We start from the raw sequence: 19,129 nt of genomic DNA, 5'->3' as shown, positions 1-19,129 counted from the left end.
AGAAGACAAATTATATGGGCCATTTGTTGGGGAACAAGTCAATGTCTAGACTACAAAGGTTTTGTGAACAAAGCCTAATTATAATTTGTTTTCTTCTATAATGGAAAATTTCCTTGGGTTAAGTTCTTCAAGAGTTTCTACTCCGTTACTAAAATCTATGTTTTGGAATTTATCTTATGCTTTGTTTGATTTGGTAATTGTTGTACGTTGTGGTTGTAAGAATTATAATTAATTGGTGCATGTGATTGTTTGCAAACACTTATTCACTCCCTCTAGGTGTTGTTTGGGCCGGTCATATCATGCACTTTTCGGTATTCATAGGAAATATATGGATTCTTGTTGATAGATTTTGTCCCCAAGAGCATTTAGACAGAGCCGTTTTAAATTGTACTGCCGAGTCAAATTAGGGATGAATACTTGTGAGGGTACGTTCAATTTAAGATTTATTTTTAATATGCAAGAACAATTCCATCTTTATCTAAATGTATGCATCTCCAGTGAACTTATTTGTATTAATCTACTGCTGTGAATTAAGACTATATATGCACATGATCCATACATGTCAATGATGTCATTATGAATTCTATACAAATTCCACATCATGCACATTCATTTCCAGATTAATTTCCCCTTAAAGAGAGAGAAACAAACTATTTTGAGATAAGCATGTTTAAAGTCTAGAACTTCTTGATGAGGGACTGAACTTCCCTCCTCTCTCTCGTTCGTACATTTTGTGAAAGATATTAAGCTCTTATAAAAAATTTAAAAAATTTAAAAAAAAAAAAAAAAAAAAAAAAAAAAAAAGGGAGCAAAAGAAAAGAAAGAAGAATTATTTTTCGGGGGAAAAATCTGCATAAGGTTGTTGATAGGTCCATCTTTTCCTGCCATAGCTGAGAAGAACCAAGGTAATCTCTCGCAGCATTAGTGAAGATGCTACAACTTTGGACCAAAGAATTATATAAATCGTCGAGAATTTCAGAAATGAAAAAGAGATGATGGACATAAACTTGTCAATATTATACAATTGAAGCTTTTAACCGAACCATCTATATATTGATCATCAGTTCTTTTAGGTATTTGGACTTTCTGAAGTAACAACTCCTGCTTCTGTTGTGGAGGAAATTCTCTGTGCCATCTGTGAATCTGAGGCAAATCATCACAGTTTCAAGAATTTTTATTAGCACATGCAATCAACAAAAAGGCAGGAGAGAGAGAGAGAGAGAGAGAGAGAGAGAGCTAGAGAGAGAGAGAGAGAGATGTAAAATTAAATTCAACATTATTTCTAGCCCTATGATCAAAAGTTTCATGGATCTTTGCTATTTTTTTGATACACATTATAGTACTGCTTCAATCATATTGGTGTGTGATGTGGAGTGGTGCTGTTATAATCATTTGCCCCCTTCACATGGTGATACAGTGAAAACAAAATTTTGCAGAAAATGCTTTTCAGGATATGCATTAAAAGCTCCATTTTCCATGTACTATCTTGGAATATAAATGATTATATATATATGGTGGTAATGATCAGGCATTATGGGGGTGAAAAAAGGAGTATGGTTCATAATTCTTCCAAAAGTAGGCTGTTACTACAAACATTTTGTTGTAGCGATCTATACGAGGTTAATTGGCTCACTAATTTCCACCATATTTTTGCCTTAGTCTCATTTGTCTTGCATAAAATATTTATTGAAAAGATTTTTTATAATTTTTAAGTATTTGGTGCACAATAAAATATTGGTTAATTTAAAAATATTTTTAATTGACTAAGAAAAATAACATTCCCGAAGAATATAATGGTTTTACACTTCTCATCTAGCTAAACCATATTCCTTGCTCTCCCATACCTCCGGGTAAACTATTGTGAGAAGGCCATTTATGAGGCCTATCTACCCAAGCAGGTCTCATATTACCCGCCCCACAAGGGCCCACTCATTATTGCTTATCCAAACTGCAAGCAACATAGATAGAAAATTACACTAGATTTCAATCTCACTCCTGGAGGCTTTATATCCTCACAAACTCTCTTTCTCTTCGGCTCTTCTTCGCCGCTCCTCTCCTTTCCTCGCTTATAAAAATATTGAAATGAATTAACTTAGCGTTGAAAGGAGCTAACTTTGGAGCATTCCTAGTAGTCTCACCAAATTTTACTAACTAAAATAGTTAAAAACTATTTTTTTTCTATTCTGGTGAGCCACTTTTTTAATACACTCCCAGTAACCTCACAATTTTAACTATTCACTATCATTATTTCATTTAAATAATATTTTTTAAGATTTTTATTCTTTCTCTATTTAATCTTTTTTTAATGTTTGTGTTTTCCTAACGATCATATTTTTGAATATTTGTCTTATTCTAATGGTCATATTTTTAAAAATTTGCAATATATTATTATTTACTATATTTAAAATTGTGAACAGAGAAAAATTTTGTATTTTAAAATTATGTTTGGATGGTTTAGAGAACTCCGGACAAAATTGAAAAAAATGTGATAAAAGATGAGTAGAATTTGAATTTAAAAAACCTACTCAAACATGTTTTTAAAAAATAATATAAAATAAAATGTTACCCAAACATGCTCCTTCAATTCCACAAAACCTGTTGAAATATGTGAACAATAAATTTGTACGGCACTGGATGTTTAAAGTGTATAAATATTGTAGTTTAAGAGAAAAAAAAAAAAAAATACACTTTTAGCCTAAAACATTGCAAAATGAAATAGAGTTGTATGTGAGGAAAAAAGAAAATAAGCGAAGAAAGAGAAATGACCAAATTTTTATAGTTTTTTAATAATTTAGTGAGTAAACAGCAGTTACTATTGTTGATGAGTATTCTCGCTCCACCAAATTTTTTTGGCTATAGTAGTAAAGCTGTAATAGTGATTTTTGTATGTTTTTACTAAATTAATTTATAAAAATAAAATTAAAAAGTTATTTTTAGTGAGTTTGTATGGTAAAAATGATGAGAAGCAGCTACATTTTTTATTGCCACAGCCCTTTCTGAAGCTATATCTTTTATTATTATTATTTTGAATCTACACAACCTAAAAGGACGACAGTATCTAACATGCAATGTGGGGCCTCTTTCGTCGACCACTTGACTGCATCTCCAGAATCAACCATGACCTTTGATGCGGAAACCACATGCAGACACTGTTGGTTTACCCTAAGCCATGACTTTTTCCCCTTGACCCATTTACACGTTGTGATGTGTCGTAGCATAAGCATTGACAGCTCATTCACATGGGTTGGGTGCGCTTATCCATGTGGCTCCTCACAGACGCATGCATGTTGTCAAAAGCCTAACAAATATGTATTTTATGACTACGTAATATGAAACAAAAAAGAAAGGAGAAAAAAAAAATTAGTTACCGGTAGAAGAGGGAAAGGGATGCCTTGTGGGTTGAAGAGGTGAAGGAGGAAGATAAGTAGTGGAGAGGGACCCGTCCATGTGCATGGGATAGTATATATATGAGGATCCGGGTAGGCGTTGCCCCTGGGGGGAAGAATATGTACTCCTTGGGGCTTGGAAAGAGTAGCCATAGTAATAGGGAGAGCCCATTGTAGAAGGCGATGTTCCGTACAAAGGCTGGTAGTATTGTGGCTGTTGAACTTGCGGGTTATATAGAGCCTGCCCATTCAAGAATAATGTCAAACATCTGGCATGCACTATATATTATCTTCTTTCAAAAGAGCTAGAGAGAGAGAGAGAGAGAGAGACTAACTTGCTGGTAGCCATAATCAGGAGAGTAAGTTGGATACCTGCAAGGGTAGTTTCATTGATGAGTACAGAAAGGTCGCACAGTACATATATTGAATATTTCTTTCAATGACTGGTTTAGCCAATAACATCGGTTATATATAGTGGCCGGGGGTTGTAAATATAAACAAATACAAGCTAGAAACAAATTTAAGGAGCATAAAATGCCAGAGATCGATCGACCACAAGTTTTACATATGCATGTACAAACAAAGACCAGAACAACGAATGCAACATTAAAATACGTAACCCAATAACATACTGATCTTATGTAACTATATCATAAAGCTAGATACACCAGATTTCATACTTTAAGAGATCTTTCTTATTACAATAGTCAATATATGTTAAATATGACTTTGCATATATCTTACGTTGTTTATATATTCTTCTTGTACCAAACTGTAATAGTGCTAACTCTCTCCATGCATGTCAACGATTGAAAAGTGATCAGAACTATTATGGGGATGGAAGGATCGATGAACTCTTGTTATCAATTTATCTTGCAAATGTAGTTTAATTTCTCCCTAAAATTGCCCCTTTTTTACAGGGGAGATTGGGCCACTCGCCATTAATTGCTCAATTCATCACAAGTACTCCCTCTCTTAATGCTATGAGAAAAAATAAAAAATAAAAATTTACTGCTATGACGTTTTGACCCATCGTATGTGATGAAGTTTGGACTATCATTAATCAGTGGCCCAAGTAAATATAAAGAAAGCAACTCACCTGAATAAAATTTAAAAAGGAAAAAGGGAAAAGAAGCAACTCACCCGTAAGGTGGGTAAATAACAGGAGGGGGTGGTGGGGGCGCAGGTGAGGTTGCCACGACTCCACTATAGGACGACGGTGAACCTCCTTGGTAAGAAGTACCACCTTGAGTTCTTCCTGTATTTCAAACAAATACATCCAAAGTGTTATATATGTACATAGCTATGTATATGAATATATAGTATTAATGTACTAAAAGAAATTAATTTTTAAAAAAAAAAAATAGAACCTCGGGGGGGCGACGGTCGAGGTCTTCCAAACGAAGCGATATTACAATTGGCTCTCCGCCCGTCGATCACCGGGTTTGGTTCAGCGCAAGCCCTCCTCGCCGATTCCGGGTCACGAAATGTCACCTAGAGCGATAATATGAACAAAATTTCAACACCTGCGTACAAAATTATTTGGCCCACGAAGGAGAATAGAATACGGGGAAAAACATGAATACTTACGAATCCGTATCCCTTAGATTTCCCCGTGCTCTTATCGGTTATTATTACAGCTTCAAGAATGTCTCCAAACTGGTCGAAATATCTGCGCATTTCTTCGGTGGGTGTCTCCCAAGCTAGGCCCCCAACAAACACTTTGGTAAACGTGGTGTCGCCGAACTGTGATCGGTAATGTGGGTAAGCCATATGGCATCTAAATCATCAAATTCACAAATGGGTGTCGATCGCTTGGTCGTCTGCTGTGGTTATATATTATGACCGATCACTCGTAACCTTGACAAGAGCGGCCTAAGCTGTATCTTCTTTTCCACCTCATTTTCTTTGCTTCGAGCTCTATATGTGCCTCCACCTCCATTCCCCCCCTCCCCTCCCCCTTCCTTTACAGCAGAAGAAGAATTGAAGAGGTGGGATATATTTTATGATGTTGTTATTGTTGTTGTTGCTGCCGTTATTATTTGATGAGCTGTTTCATGAAATAGTACAGGAGAAAGAGGGGAAAGAAAAAGGTGAGAGAGAGAGAGAGAAATATCCGACAGCTGCAAACGCTAATTTGCTGGCTATAAGGAGAAGAAGAACCGAATGACAGCTGCGCGACTAACGCACTTGCAAGCCTGCCTCTCTGTCTCCGCATTAATATACCCTACCACCCTCCAATCAATATTCCACTTCCATCTTTTCTCTACTTGTTTTTGTGCTCTTCTCCTCCATGGTTTTTTTTTTTTTTTTTTTTGCTCTCTCTCTCTCTCTGTCTCTCTCATGTTGTCAATTTCAATTCCACAGAGCATGCGAGTTATCTTTTAATTAGTACAGTTGTTAGTTGCTTCTGTTTTCTTTTATTGTTGAAAAGCATTTTCCTAACACAACGTTTGTGAATTCAAGAGATGTGCCCCCCACGCACGTTGGTGGTGTCAGCGACACGTAAAGATTAACCGTGAAAAGACCATTTAAATTTTAATGGACGTGAAAATTACCTATTTACATCGGTAGTTTCATATTAAAACTAACAAAGTTACAAAACCATCTTTTTAAAATGGTTGATATATATATATATAGGACGACAGTATTTATGATACTTCAAAACAATCTGTCATGGTGCTCCAGAAGAGATATGTTATTAAATTTTTTGTATTGATTTCATTGAATCAATGGACAACTACTACTTTTCAATTTTGGGTAGTTTTCTTCTGCTAATTAAACTTGTATGCTTCTCTAGAAAAAAGAAATATATATTCTAATGGAGAAAACAGCTAATTAATTCTGTCGATATATACAGTACTCCAAAGATTACCCCATGTTCCTAAGAATCCAAACCCTCAGATCATCAAAAGGGGTTGAAAACAAACTTCGATCCGAACAGCAGAAGAAACGAATAAAACAGTTAAGAATATCGCAAATCAAAGTGTATTTTAAAACCGAGTTGGAGCAGATCGATAGAAAATCATGTGCAACTCGAGGCTCGGGCGGCCGGCTACGATGGAAACAAAAATCTGAACTATAGAATTATATATCTATCTCCATCGCATCATTCCCTAGTCAATCAATTCAAGAAAAAGAAAAAACCTAATTTTAGATTATATAATATTGCTAGTGGAAGACCATTATCGATCTTGTCCATATATAACTGGATGACAATGAGAACCACAGAGCCTCCCAGCCTATGACTTTCAAGCATTTCCCTTGAAAATACATGCATGTTTGTCATTTCCATGTTGTAATCTATCTTTAAAGTCTAAGGTAAAGAACGTGTAAATAATAATATCTTAATTCAAATCTTCATATTATTGCTTTCTTGATCTTTATGACTTTTAGCTCGCGGGGCTATAGGTAGGGTTGTCAAGTTGTGTTTGCATTTCAATTTCGCGTCTCGTTAATGTATGAATATTCAACTATACATATCGATGTTAACGGTGGCAGACCAAGATTTGACAATTTGGAAGAGCCAAATTAAAAAGAAAAAATTTAGAGGTGCATGGCAAAACTAAAAATAATAAAAAAATTATAAATAAAATTTTAATTTATATTTTTGGAAAGTCTTGGGGCTTGGTGGGGCCAGGCGCCCCTGGCCCCTTAATAGGTCCACCCCTGAATATTAATCTAACCCGTTTAATTAAACAGGTCAGACCTATTAACTCAAACTCGCTAATTTCGTGCCAAGTTATGAGTCATGTGTAAAAATTTGACAGTCCTTCCTTATATCATGTGTCATATTCGGTTCTCGACAATAAATAAATAAGCCATCGACCCTAATCTAGTGCCTTTAATTAAAGGATTAGACTCTTCTATCCTAATTCGTTAGTTTTGTGTTAAATCCATCGGTCGTTTTAAAAATTAACATCCCTCAACATGTTAAATTTCTCTATTCTAATCATTTTTTCATTTTTTTTCGTTGAAATCGTATCAAATCCATGAATGGTGTCAAAATTGCATAGCCCTAAGCACACGCACATACGAAAAGTAGGTGAGAGAAAGGAGAAGAAGCAGTCATTGTAAAGCTTGTTGCCAGCGTTAGGGACGAGGAGACAGCTAGAAGGACATCCAGTTTAAAACTGTACAAGTCCGTGAACTGGCAGTCCCTTCCACGTGGGGTCCTGTCACTCCTTGAGAACTATGAGCTGGATTTCCATCTACTTTTATTTTTATTATTTTACACCTACGACTCTCTCTCTTTTTACTTTGGAAATTAGGGTGACCCACTACTTACCGCTTCCGGCTCCGTCAACTTACAACCACCGAACAATTGCTATTTAAAGCTGCGGTTTCAGTGGAGACCTAGTCCTTTCCAAACCCCAAAATGGCTCTGAGATTCTTTCTCAAAAGTTCCCACTTATGGCACCCATGTTCTGTTTCTCTACTTTTTTCCGATAGTGAGGCTGATCTGCTCATCACATTCACGTACAACAAAGCTCAAATGCTTTCTCCCTTTCAGTGCTTTTCAGAATCTATGCATGCTCCGTCTTCTCTCTCTCTCTCTCTCTCTCTCTCTTAACACCTAATTACCACTTAACTATATACTCTGCCAAATACGAATATTACTCAACAGTTTTGTTGCGGATCAAGATCTGTATTCAGTTATTTTTCGAAATTTGAGAGAATTTAAGCGAGTGATCGTGAGAAAACATTTATAAAACTCACGTGACCGGATAAGTGGTTGAGAAACTCAATTTTTATTTGGTCAAGTGGATTTCATAAGTGATCTCTTATAATTACCTGTCCAAATTCTTTTTAAATTCGAATGAATAAATAATTATATACTATCCTAATTATTAAGAATAGATATCGATCAGAATTTACAAAAATACCCATACTTAAATATTTTATAATTTAATAATTTTTTTAAAAAAAAATAGACACAGAGATATTTTGAGAATTTTAACAGGATTTAACGTACAGCAAATCCTAATGGAGTACCTTTAAATGAGACGTTTGGAAATTTGGATGCACTAGTTTAAGACATTTGATAGCTTCAGTACATTTTTCTCGAAACGGCATATAGTTGGATACCCTTTTAATAAGTTATCCCTACAAAATTTCTATGCAAATTGATGTCATCTATCTCATCCATATATGTTATTTGTAGATGGTGTTACTCATATTTTTCTTTAATTTCATAATTAAAATTTGAAGCCGTACTTCACCCTTCTTATGAATGGATAGTATACATACTCCCAAATCCCAATGTCTCTTTAACAATATTTTTTTTCTTTGGGCCATGGAGATCGAAGGACGGAGGAAGCCAAGAAAATAAGCATCCTGGGCAGAGTTTTTGCCTTTTGGAAGCAATAACATGTTTGTGCAAGCGTTGGGCCAATGGGCTTTAACGAAGCCATCATATAGACCTTAAAGCCCTTCTACCAAAGTTTGAGTATGGTCACCGAAGTCGGGCTTTATATATATATATATATATATATATAAACAAAAAACAAAAACACAAAAGTTCGAGCAGATGGAGTTTTTGGGTTAGTTATGAAGCAGATGGAACCCAAAAAAAAAAAAAAAAAAATGAGTCAAAAGAAAACATTAATGCCTCATTTTCTTTATCTCATTTATTTTCAAAAATTGGATTAAATCAATCTAAGAAAACCTCATTAAAAGCATTAAAAAAAAAAAACGTCCAATTGTGTGTAGCTATGAAAAAGTTTTGTCTGTCCTGAATAGATGTGTGATTACTAAAATCAGCTCTCTACAAAATATAGATATGAATGTGAAATAAGAGTAATATTATATATTATCAAAGGCTCGTATACTGAGATTTGCACCCCTAAATGGAAGGCGTCATCTTATTAGGTAATCCATCTCAATTTTAGGACCCAAAATAAATTACTCTTTTTCCAATTCAATATGAAAACGAACTAATAATATTGGAAAGTTGAACCCTTGAAGTAAATGGGTTTACTAATTGTCAGTTTCTTAAACCTCGGGAGGGATTATTTGTGTGGACAATGAACTTCTCCATTTGAAGCCAAAATTAAGTGAAAAGAAGACGATTTATTTTATGGTATAAATTTTATTTTATTATATTGAAATATGTATATGGCATCAGATAATATAAAAATTTTAAATGATGTAGCATTATATTCATCATGTAACAAATTTACTTTAGGAGGGCCAAATTATATTTAAAAAATTTTATGGTCCAAAGTTATATACATATATATATATATAAGAAATCTAAAATGTTTCTTTTTAATAAATTTTAAAGTTAAAAAAAAAAAAAAAAAAAAAAAAAAAAAAAAAAAAAACCTTTTTTAGCTTTTTTAGTTTTTTTATTTTTTTGAGGGAGCTGGAGGGGCCAAAAACATGGCATCTCTCATTTTGATATGGAGTGGGCCTTATGAGTACGAGGCCCAAGACCTCATGGCTTCTTAACAATGGCCCATCTGAAATGAGGTCCTTAGAATTCAACCAGACTATTCCATGACCAAATGAAAACGGACACGTCCAATGCTTTTTCTTTTCTTTTTTTTCTTTTTTTCTTTTTCTTTTTCTTTTTTAATTGGATGTCCCCCAAAGGGACAGCGCACGAAAGCAGTTAGATTTGTGAATTAGAATATCACAAATATTAATGGGTTTAATAAATGATTTTATTTTTTGGATTATGTTTAATGGGCCGGGTTTCGTTAATTCTTCTCAATTAGCATCCCTAAACTTTGGTTCCTCAAATCTGCTTTATGGGGAAACGAACTCAAACAACTCACTCTTTGCCCAATCCACTGACCAGAACCCTCACAATAAACACAAAATTAAAATAGAAGATTATTGATGGTTTTTTTTTTTTTTTTTTTTCGTTCATAAAAGGAAAACTAGACTTTATAAGTTAAACATGAAATAACATTACAATTAGGTTTAACAAAATATAAACAAAATAAACGATTATATTTATCATGATACAGTAGCTAGGTTTAAAATTAAAAAATTTGAAATGTTTTAACTTTGATGTGGGAATAAATAGCGCGCCTAGGACCCAACTGACAAAAAGACTCAGTAAAAAAGTTACATATATAAACTTATATGTGGCCATTTCTAATTGGTTTGATGTGTCTCTTCGTTAAAACATTGGACGGAAATACTATGAAAGATCAATGTGGGTCTTTCAGGTCAATACAATTAATACTATCTACGATTCTTTTTGAAATCGAGAGATTAATTTGATAAATGACCTTACCACAAGTACTAATAAAGCATTTAACTCATGTTAAAAATGATAACATGTGTTACATGTTTGCAAAAGATAGCTTTTATGTAATATATATATAGTTTTACAAAAGTTATGATTACAAAAGAATGTTTTCATGAATCAGCGGTTACATGGTTTAGTGCGAGCTCATTTCATATCCTTCTCACGAATTATGTTTATTTATTAATGCTCCGTTTGTTTCGGTGTAAAATGATTTCTAGAAAACGATTTCGGTATTTTCCGGTGTTTGGTAGGGGCGAAAATCATTTTCGGTTTGACCGTAAAAGTTTCTTTAATTTTCGGAAAACGATTTACGATTTTTAAAACCGTAAATCGTTTTCCGAAATGAAACTCTTCGTCCTTACATGCATGTTTGATATCCGATCGTCAGAATTTAACAATTATCAGTCGTTGGAATTCGGTCGGCGTCGGAGTCCGACAACATCCGGTCGTCGGAATCCAGTCGGCGCCGGAGTCCGAGAACATCCGGTCGCCGGAATCCTGCCGGCGCTGGAATCAGGTCACCGGAATTGTACCGGCGCCGGAATCCGGCCACGGGATGACCAAATTCCGGCCGGAATTTACCGGTTTCCGGCCGGATATGACCTGATCCGGCCATTTATCAGGCCGGATCCGGTCAAACTTTTCGCCGGAATCCGACGTTGGCGACTGGACGTTGCCGGATTCCGGTGACATTTGCCAAACTCTGATTTTTGCATTTCGTAATTTTTTTGTGCGAACCAAACACCGAAAAATATTTTCAAGAAAATCATTTTACGTCGAAACAAACAGAGTATAAGTCGATAATTTACTTTTCACCTGTACGTAAAACTTGTTTTACAGAGAGCACATAAGTAGAGGAGCAAATAGGAGGACAGAAGTAAATGTAACTGTATGCCACTACAAAAGAAAATTAAATTACAAAAAAAAAAATTTGGACGGTCTAAAACCGTCTAGAAATGCAGAAAAATTGTCTGAAATCAATTCCAAACGATTTTTTTTAGATGGTTTAAAACCGTCTTAATTTTTTTTTTCCTGTTTCGATTTATTTCCTTTTGTTTTATATATTAATATCATTAATTAATATCCAAAATTTCTCTCGTCGCTTTTTTTTTTTTTTCCATCGCCGGCATGCTCTGTTTCTGCCCTTACCAGAAACTTCTTTTTTTTTTTTTTTTTTCTCCCTCGCCGGAAACTTCTTCAAGGGCCAGCGAAATCTTCCCCTTCCTCCCCCCATGAAATCCAACCCAAAATTAAAATCCGACTCCCTGGTGAGACCTCATCCCTTCATCTCCGTCACCGACAAAAAGGACAAAAAATCACCAACTCTGGCGACCAACAAAAAGGACCAAAAATGAGCAAAAATCACCGTAAAAAAGGACCAAAAATCACCAAAAAGGAGGCCTCCTCCATCGCGGGATCTCCTCCCTCTCTCGATCTCTACTTCTCTGAGTCGCCCGATCTCCCCGGGTGGTGGCGATGAGTCGTGTGGCGGGGCCGGTGGGGGTGAGTGGTCAATCGTCCTGTGAAAAAAAAAAAAAAAAACAACAACAACAACAACAAAATAAGATCAAAAGATAGTGAGAAGGATCAAAGAGGCAAGAGAGAGAAGAGAGTTTTGGGGAGAAGAGAGAGAGAGAGAGAGAGAGAGAGAAGGTTTTAATTATTACAGAGATCGATGATTCTGATTTTGGCTAGAAAATAAATCGGAGGGATGTGGTGAAATTATGGGGCATCACGAGGATTGATGACATGGCGTGGGAATAAAAATTTCTAGACGGTTTGGTAAAAACCGTCCATAAAATTCCAGACGGTTTTAACTAAACCGTCTGGAAATAACATTTACAGATAGTTTTGAAAAAAACCATCTATAAATTTATAGACGGTTTTTATAAAACCGTTTGGAAATGAACCGTCTAGAAAAAAAAAAACTGTCTACTCGAGTCCCTATGATTCTACTACATTTGGTTTAGCAGAAGAGATGGGAACAGTTAGACCGCAATCAGAGACCTTTTTGAGACATGGATTGTGTTTTGTATTTAACTATGTAAACTTGTATTAATACTAAATTTACATACTTGATGCATATATATGATTATGGACGAATTAATGTAATGGCATTTATCTTTAGAGCTCTAATGAATGTTGGTGTAATTATCTTATCTGAGGTCTGTTTCGCATTCATATGAGTGCACGTGGTCGGTGCAATATTATTTAATGTCATGGTTGCCGGCCGGTTGGTCGAGCCTATGATCAGTTAAGTTAATGCTTATTCTCTTGACAATGCTTTCTTAATATTTACAAAAGAACTGACCCAACAGCTGGCTCCTCAACAACGAACCTGAAACGTATAGTAAAACCCAGAATCAAGCTAGCTAGCCTCAACGAAAGCTAGCTAGGACAAGTGCATGTAGCAGCATCAAATCAATGCCAATTTTATGTGAACATGAAATGTTTGCTACGATGATGAATTGGGTAGTCGCAGGGGGGGGGGGGATACAACTACAAATTAAGGCAAATTTGGTAGCATGGTTGTCCTTGTTAAGGCCTCGATCTCAAATGAATGACCAGTACTAGTGGCCACTGGGGGTATAGTACTGGAAGTCAAAAGAGCACTAGGTACAGTGCCCGTGCAGAATCATTGAATCGATCTGCATTAAGTGACTTCCACTCCTTCATTCATGATATCTTGTTATGGGCTCTACAAATTAACATTACTGCCACCGCCGCCGCCGACGGCCCACCAGCCTTATCACGAACATCACCTTACCTAATTAGGATATGTAAGGCAAGGATTGGTACGTATATAGCTTAGTCATGAAAAAAGAATTGACAGGCATCGTGGTGAAAAAGTAATCATATGGCTGGTTTTATTATTAATGCTAGCTAGCTGCTGCTTTTCAATGCTATGGGGACCAGGAGTGGTAATGGATTTAACCCATGCCTTGAGCCAAGATCTCATGACCACTGAGCTGCTCACTCTTTGAATTTTGATAGGTTGAGTATATTTGTGAGGACGCCAGGCCAGCTTAATCTATTTTGAGGCCTAAGGTTACAAATTTAGGTAGATTATTTTTTATATTTAATTATTTTTTTCGAAACGACTTGCAAAATTTATCTATGTTAGAAGTCATTTAATTTCAACAAATATTTTGTGTTGAGCTATGTATAATTATTTTTATATAAAATTTGATTTGTGCAAAACAAAAATAACTTTATTCTAAAAATTATTTTAAAGGATAACTTCACAAAAAGGGTATCGAATTATACATTGTTTTGAAATAAATGTACTGAACTAGCAAATGTCTCAAACTGTGGTATCTACGTTTCCAAACATCTCACTTAAGGGTACTCCGTTAGGATTTGCTGTTAAATCCTGCCAAAATTCTCAAAATACCCGTGTTTTTTTTCTAACAAAAAAAAATTATAAAGAATCATCTAAATTAGACCCTAAAAAGAAGATCAATGAAGGCCCAAAACATCAAAATATGCTTGAAATGCCCATTTATAAAAAAAAAATTGTATTATTGGTCTCTGTGGTTAGTCTAAATTACAATCCACTCCCTCTGATATCAAAATTAATTCAGAGATCCATGTGGTTGGCTTAATTTACAAATCGTTTCCTAGAGTCAAATTCCATTAAAAATTTTGACAAATTCTATTAGGCGCTACGTCAATCTCAATTCTAAAGAAGCATGGGGCATGGGGTAGATGGTTCTGGTAAATCACCTTGAATGGAAAAAAAAGTTCCCTCAGTTTTAACACTGATCACATGCAATGGGAATGGGGTCTCCTGAGGTTCTTGTGGCTGAGTGGAGCTTACACTTACGTGCTAAGGCTGCAACTTGTGCTATTATTATTGCATTGAATGGGAGACTTGCAGCTTCGTTTTAGTAAACATGGTAGACCACTGAGTATTGTAATCATAGATGATGATGCTTTACTGCCAAAAACATCGTAGTCGTGGTCGTCATCAGCCAAACCATTTAGCTAGTTTTCCACAAAGTTCTTGTGGGGGGTGGGCTCCTTCACTGTCTAATCATCTGGGTTAGGTTTTTTCAATCTAAATTGTTGGAAAGATAGCACCTCATGTGTATGCGCGGCCAAGGTTGTCCCATGTTGTTCCCCATTCAAAATTGAGTTTTGTGGCATTTGGCTTGAATTGATTTCTAATCAGCTTATCGTTTCCGAGATGGGCTAATTTGAGTCCTATCAAATGTGGCCTTGATTTTTTTATTTTTTTTATTTTTTTTATTTTTCTGAGGTCAATATGTTCTGTCTTATGCTAAAGAATTCATATTAATTAACACATAACACATCAAGTCTAATGGGACAGTTTTCGGTACGGTATGAGCAACCTTCGATATCTAAGTCAATTTTTGAGATAAAAGTATGCTTAATATTCAGTCTTTTGTTTATACATGGATATGAGTCTATTTATAAACAAAGAGGTGAAATCAAACCTGACTTGAGTTTACTACTCCCACCTAAATTAAGAGTGTCTCGAGTTTGATTTGGTCTGAGAGTTGGACTGTTCACCAGATTCTTTAAAGAGTCCTTATTTGATCGAAATTGAGACTACTACTCCAATTCAACTTGGAGTAAAATCATTCTCAACAAAGTCTATAATTGTTATAAGACTGTTGGATAGGGTTAATAATATTTTACAAAATTTTAATACGAAATTAATGAATTAAAATTTTAAGGTACAATTTATTTAATTAAATAAGTTCGAATTATAATTGACATATATAATCTTATATTTCCCAACTCAATTTCATTTGTCCCAAAAGTACGAGCCGTAAATTTAGTATTACAGTTTATAAGGCTGGCCTTCCAGAAAAGACACGAAAATCATAGGTTCACTGAATGCTACTGCTCTTTGTCCTTTTTTGTTTTTTGACCAACCTGTTACTTTATCCCTCTTCCTTCTGGACAAAATCTCGTACTGTCAATATGACAAAGAAATATGAGGGGTGCTACACATGCAGAGGGTAAGGGACACCAGCGAATCCACGTGGACACGATATTGTATGGAAATATTGATAAGAGATATTATATCTTGCCATTTCATAACATAATTATAGATTTTTTTATTAAATAAAAAATTACAAAACTAAGTAAATAGGTTGGGGTCTAATTTTGTGTTTTTTTGTAAAAAAAATTAATAATTATATCTTTAGGTGGCAAAATATCATTTTTTTTTAATTGAGAATTTTTGTAATTATTATTATTTTGACATATAAAAAAAATTGGCTGTTTACTCTTGTGGACGTAAGCACATTATCAAACTATATAAATTTTCAGTGTATTTTTTTTGTTCTCTTTACTTTTTAATAGATCGCACCTAATTAATCTCGAGAATCCCTAATAGTTATATTTTGTTCAGACACTCTAATTTCAGTTCTCAATTTGAAACATGATTGAGGAGCACATTATCTTCAAACTTTGAACTCTGTTTACTCATTTTACCCAAGTCTAGGGCACAAAGTTTCAATTTCTTATGGTAAGCTTTTCGAACCTTGTAGTATTTTGACCGAGTATTTGAAGCATCGGCATATTTATCCTATTGGGCAGAGGACAAGGATCCTCTCCATTATCCATTTGAAATGAAAAGGATTCTCTCCGGTAACAATGATAATATAGTTGTCTTTTCACATTTTTATAATATGTAAAAAAAATAACTACATCTTCACTTTTACATTAAAGAAAGAGAATCATCTCCATTTCATCCAAATTCTTGGGCAAAAGGACGGGCTGTTTTTCATTTCCTATGAATGCACATGGGGCATTCTTCATTTTCAGATCAAATCAGGAGGTACAAAGTACAAAAATCATAAATTTTCTTTTTTTTTTATCAAATCTTTTTTTTGGTGGTCCAACACTGAAATCAATATTTGTGAGTCTCAAGAAAGCAGTGTGGTAGCGCCGTAGCGGCCCATTTCAGGCAACTCACGGGGCTAATAAAATTTATAATTTAAGGCTTCATTTGTTTTGGCTTAAAATATTTTAAAAAATATATATATTATTTTTTGTATTTTTTTTAATATTTGATGTGATCGAAAATAACAGTCATATTAAAAATATTTTCCGTTGATTGCGCAAACCATTGTACAGACTTTTTGATTCATGTTCAGCCGGAATGTAATTCCGTCTCTTCGATCTTTGTTTTGGGATGTCTCCTTCTCATCTCTACTCTGTTTACAAAACTCTTTTTTGTTTGTTTGTTTCTTTTTTTCTTCGTCGTTGTATACCAAAATAAGATGACAAAACGAGAACTTTCGGATTACTGCCGCCAAAGAGAGTAGACCAGGGAGAAATTTGACTCCATAAATATTAAGACTCCACAAACCGACTTACATGACAGCCAATTTCCTTGGCCTTTTTGTCAAGAATTTATAGATTTTCTGACTTTCATCTTAACTGTATTTTAAGACCGTTAAACTAACACTTATTCCAAAAGCTTAGGGGTAATTACCTTTTCCCCCCATGAACTACCGGTCAATGTCATTTTGCCCCCATGAACTACCACTTAGACCAAAAGAGAGCATCAAACTACCATTTTTATACACGTTGCCCCCTTCCGTCAGGAATTCCGTTAATTTTGGATGGAATATGCCATTTTTTACCGTTAATTTTGACTTAAAGACCAAAATACCCTCTACAGTAATTAATAAAAAATATTAAAATTAATATATTTTTTTAAAAAAAAAAAACCAAAAATCTGAAGGAAAAGGGGTGGCTGCCGCCACCCCTTTAGGTGGCCGGGTGGCCTGCGAGCCACCCCCAGAGGTGGCTCCGGCCACCTCTGGGTGGCTCGCGACCCACCCCGGCCTAAGGGGTGGCCGCACGGCCTCCCCAGAACCTGGGGGGGCCGCGCGGCCACCCTAGGTCATTTCTAGGGTGGCCGCGAGCCACCCCAGAGGTGGCTCCGGCCACCTCTGGGGTGGCTCGCGGCCCACCCCGACCTAAGGGGTGGCCGCACGGCCTCCCCAGAACCTGGGGGGGCCGCGCGGCCACCCAGCTTTCGGGGTGGGCCGCGAGCCACCCCAGAGGTGGCTCCGGCCACCTCTGGGGTGGCTCGCGGCCCACCCCGACCTAAGGGGTGGCCGCACGGCCTCCCCAGAACCTGGGGGGCCGCGCGGCCACCCAGCTTTCGGGGTGGGCCGCGAGCCACCCCAGAGGTGGCTCGCGGCCCACCCCGACCTAAGGGGTGGCCGCAAGCCACCCCAGAGGTGGCCGGAGCCACCTCTGGGGGTGGCTCGCAGGCCACCCGGCCACCTCAGGGGTGGCGGCAGCCACCCCTTTCATTCAGTCTTTTTTTTTTTTAAAAAAAAAAATGAGGGTATTTCAGTCATTTTCAAAATTGAGTTAGGGCATTTTCGTCTTTGCATGAATTAGACTGACAGAAGGGGGCAAAGTGTGTAAAAATGGTAGTTTGATGCTCTCTTTTGGTCGAAGTGGTAGTTCGTGGGGGCAAAATGACATTGGCCGGTAGTTCATGGGGGGAAAAGGTAATTACCCCAAAAGCTTAAGTTAACAGGAATAGATAAATTTAATCATTTAATCATATTTTAACATTTTTCCTAGCTCACGTGTGGGCTCAAATCTCCTTTTAATAAGTAAGACCCAACGCATGGAATATTTAATTGAAATTGGAGGTAAATGACGGAGTCAAGGTTCAAATTCAAAGCTTCTAAAAGCTTCTACTCTGATACTATGTTAAATTACCACTTGTATTTAATCATTTAACAATACTTTAATAAAGACATTTGTACAATACATTTCTTATTTAAACATATTAATGCTTAGATTTTATAATCATGATTCACAAGTTTATTAAGAAAATATGTAGTCGATTGGGCTTTACACATTATAAATATAGAGGTTTAAATTGTTAGAAAAAGTAAAAGAAAGCAGAAAAACGAAATGCTCCTAAGGTGCGTTACAACGTCGCTTTCAGATTTTTCTATTATAGCAGGAGACAGATAGAGACTTTCTAATTTAAAATACAGAAGAGGACAGTAGTTACTTCTATATTATGTTGATAACTGCTAATCCATCCGTCCATAATAATTTAAGTAACAATCATAAACTGTTATTTTAACATACACTTAATACTGACTATCGGATCAAATAACTGTCAATGATTATTTAATAATAACTATTAGATCGTTATGAATTAATCTCAACCGTTAGATCAAATGTGATTTGACCTTACAGTTTATTTTAGTGATGGTCCAGTAAATCCAACCACTGGATTTACCTAAAAAACATCATATGGTTTAGATTAAATCACCACATCGATTGATCATGACCATCCAAAATTGAAAGTCATAATTAGATCGCTCCGAGCTAAGTGCCAAGTGCGCCATTAAAGCGCTACTAGCGCTCTACAGCCCACTGCCACACGCGCGTGCATCAGTGCTTCACACTAATCTAGAGTATACATGTACGATTATACACCCAAGGATTACTTAAA

General features: G+C 35.9%; 1 protein-coding gene across 1 annotated transcript; it reads right to left on the bottom strand.

Annotated features, from left to right (window-relative positions):
- Positions 1-612: 612 nt before the first annotated feature.
- On the bottom strand, positions 613-5,569 carry LOC133870183 (uncharacterized). Its single transcript, XM_062307247.1, has 6 exons — positions 4,977-5,569; positions 4,757-4,880; positions 4,530-4,644; positions 3,722-3,758; positions 3,369-3,627; positions 613-1,143 (listed from the first exon to the last, which is right to left on the bottom strand). Exons 1-6 carry the CDS (start codon positions 5,157-5,159, stop codon positions 1,070-1,072), a joined length of 792 nt encoding a protein of 263 aa, XP_062163231.1. The 5' UTR covers positions 5,160-5,569; the 3' UTR covers positions 613-1,069.
- Positions 5,570-19,129: the final 13,560 nt, after the last annotated feature.

This window comes from Alnus glutinosa, chromosome 6 (genome assembly GCF_958979055.1).
Source record: "Alnus glutinosa chromosome 6, dhAlnGlut1.1, whole genome shotgun sequence".
Classification (NCBI taxonomy): Eukaryota; Viridiplantae; Streptophyta; class Magnoliopsida; order Fagales; family Betulaceae; genus Alnus; species Alnus glutinosa.
Note: the sequence above shows the minus strand (reverse complement) of the source record. Positions and strands in the feature narration are given on the sequence as shown.

What these genes read in the sequence shown, in the direction of transcription:
- LOC133870183 (XM_062307247.1), bottom strand. Translation starts at nt 5,159, where the DNA reads ATGGCTTACCCACATTACCGATCACAGTTCGGCGACACCACGTTTACC. An exon ending in AATCTAAGGGATACGGATTC is followed by an intron (nt 4,881 to 4,976) that starts GTAAGTATTCAT and finishes TTATCGCTCTAG; the next exon opens with GTGACATTTCGTGACCCGGA. An exon ending in TCGACCGTCGCCCCCCCGAG is followed by an intron (nt 4,645 to 4,756) that starts GTTCTATTTTTT and finishes TTTGAAATACAG; the next exon opens with GAAGAACTCAAGGTGGTACT.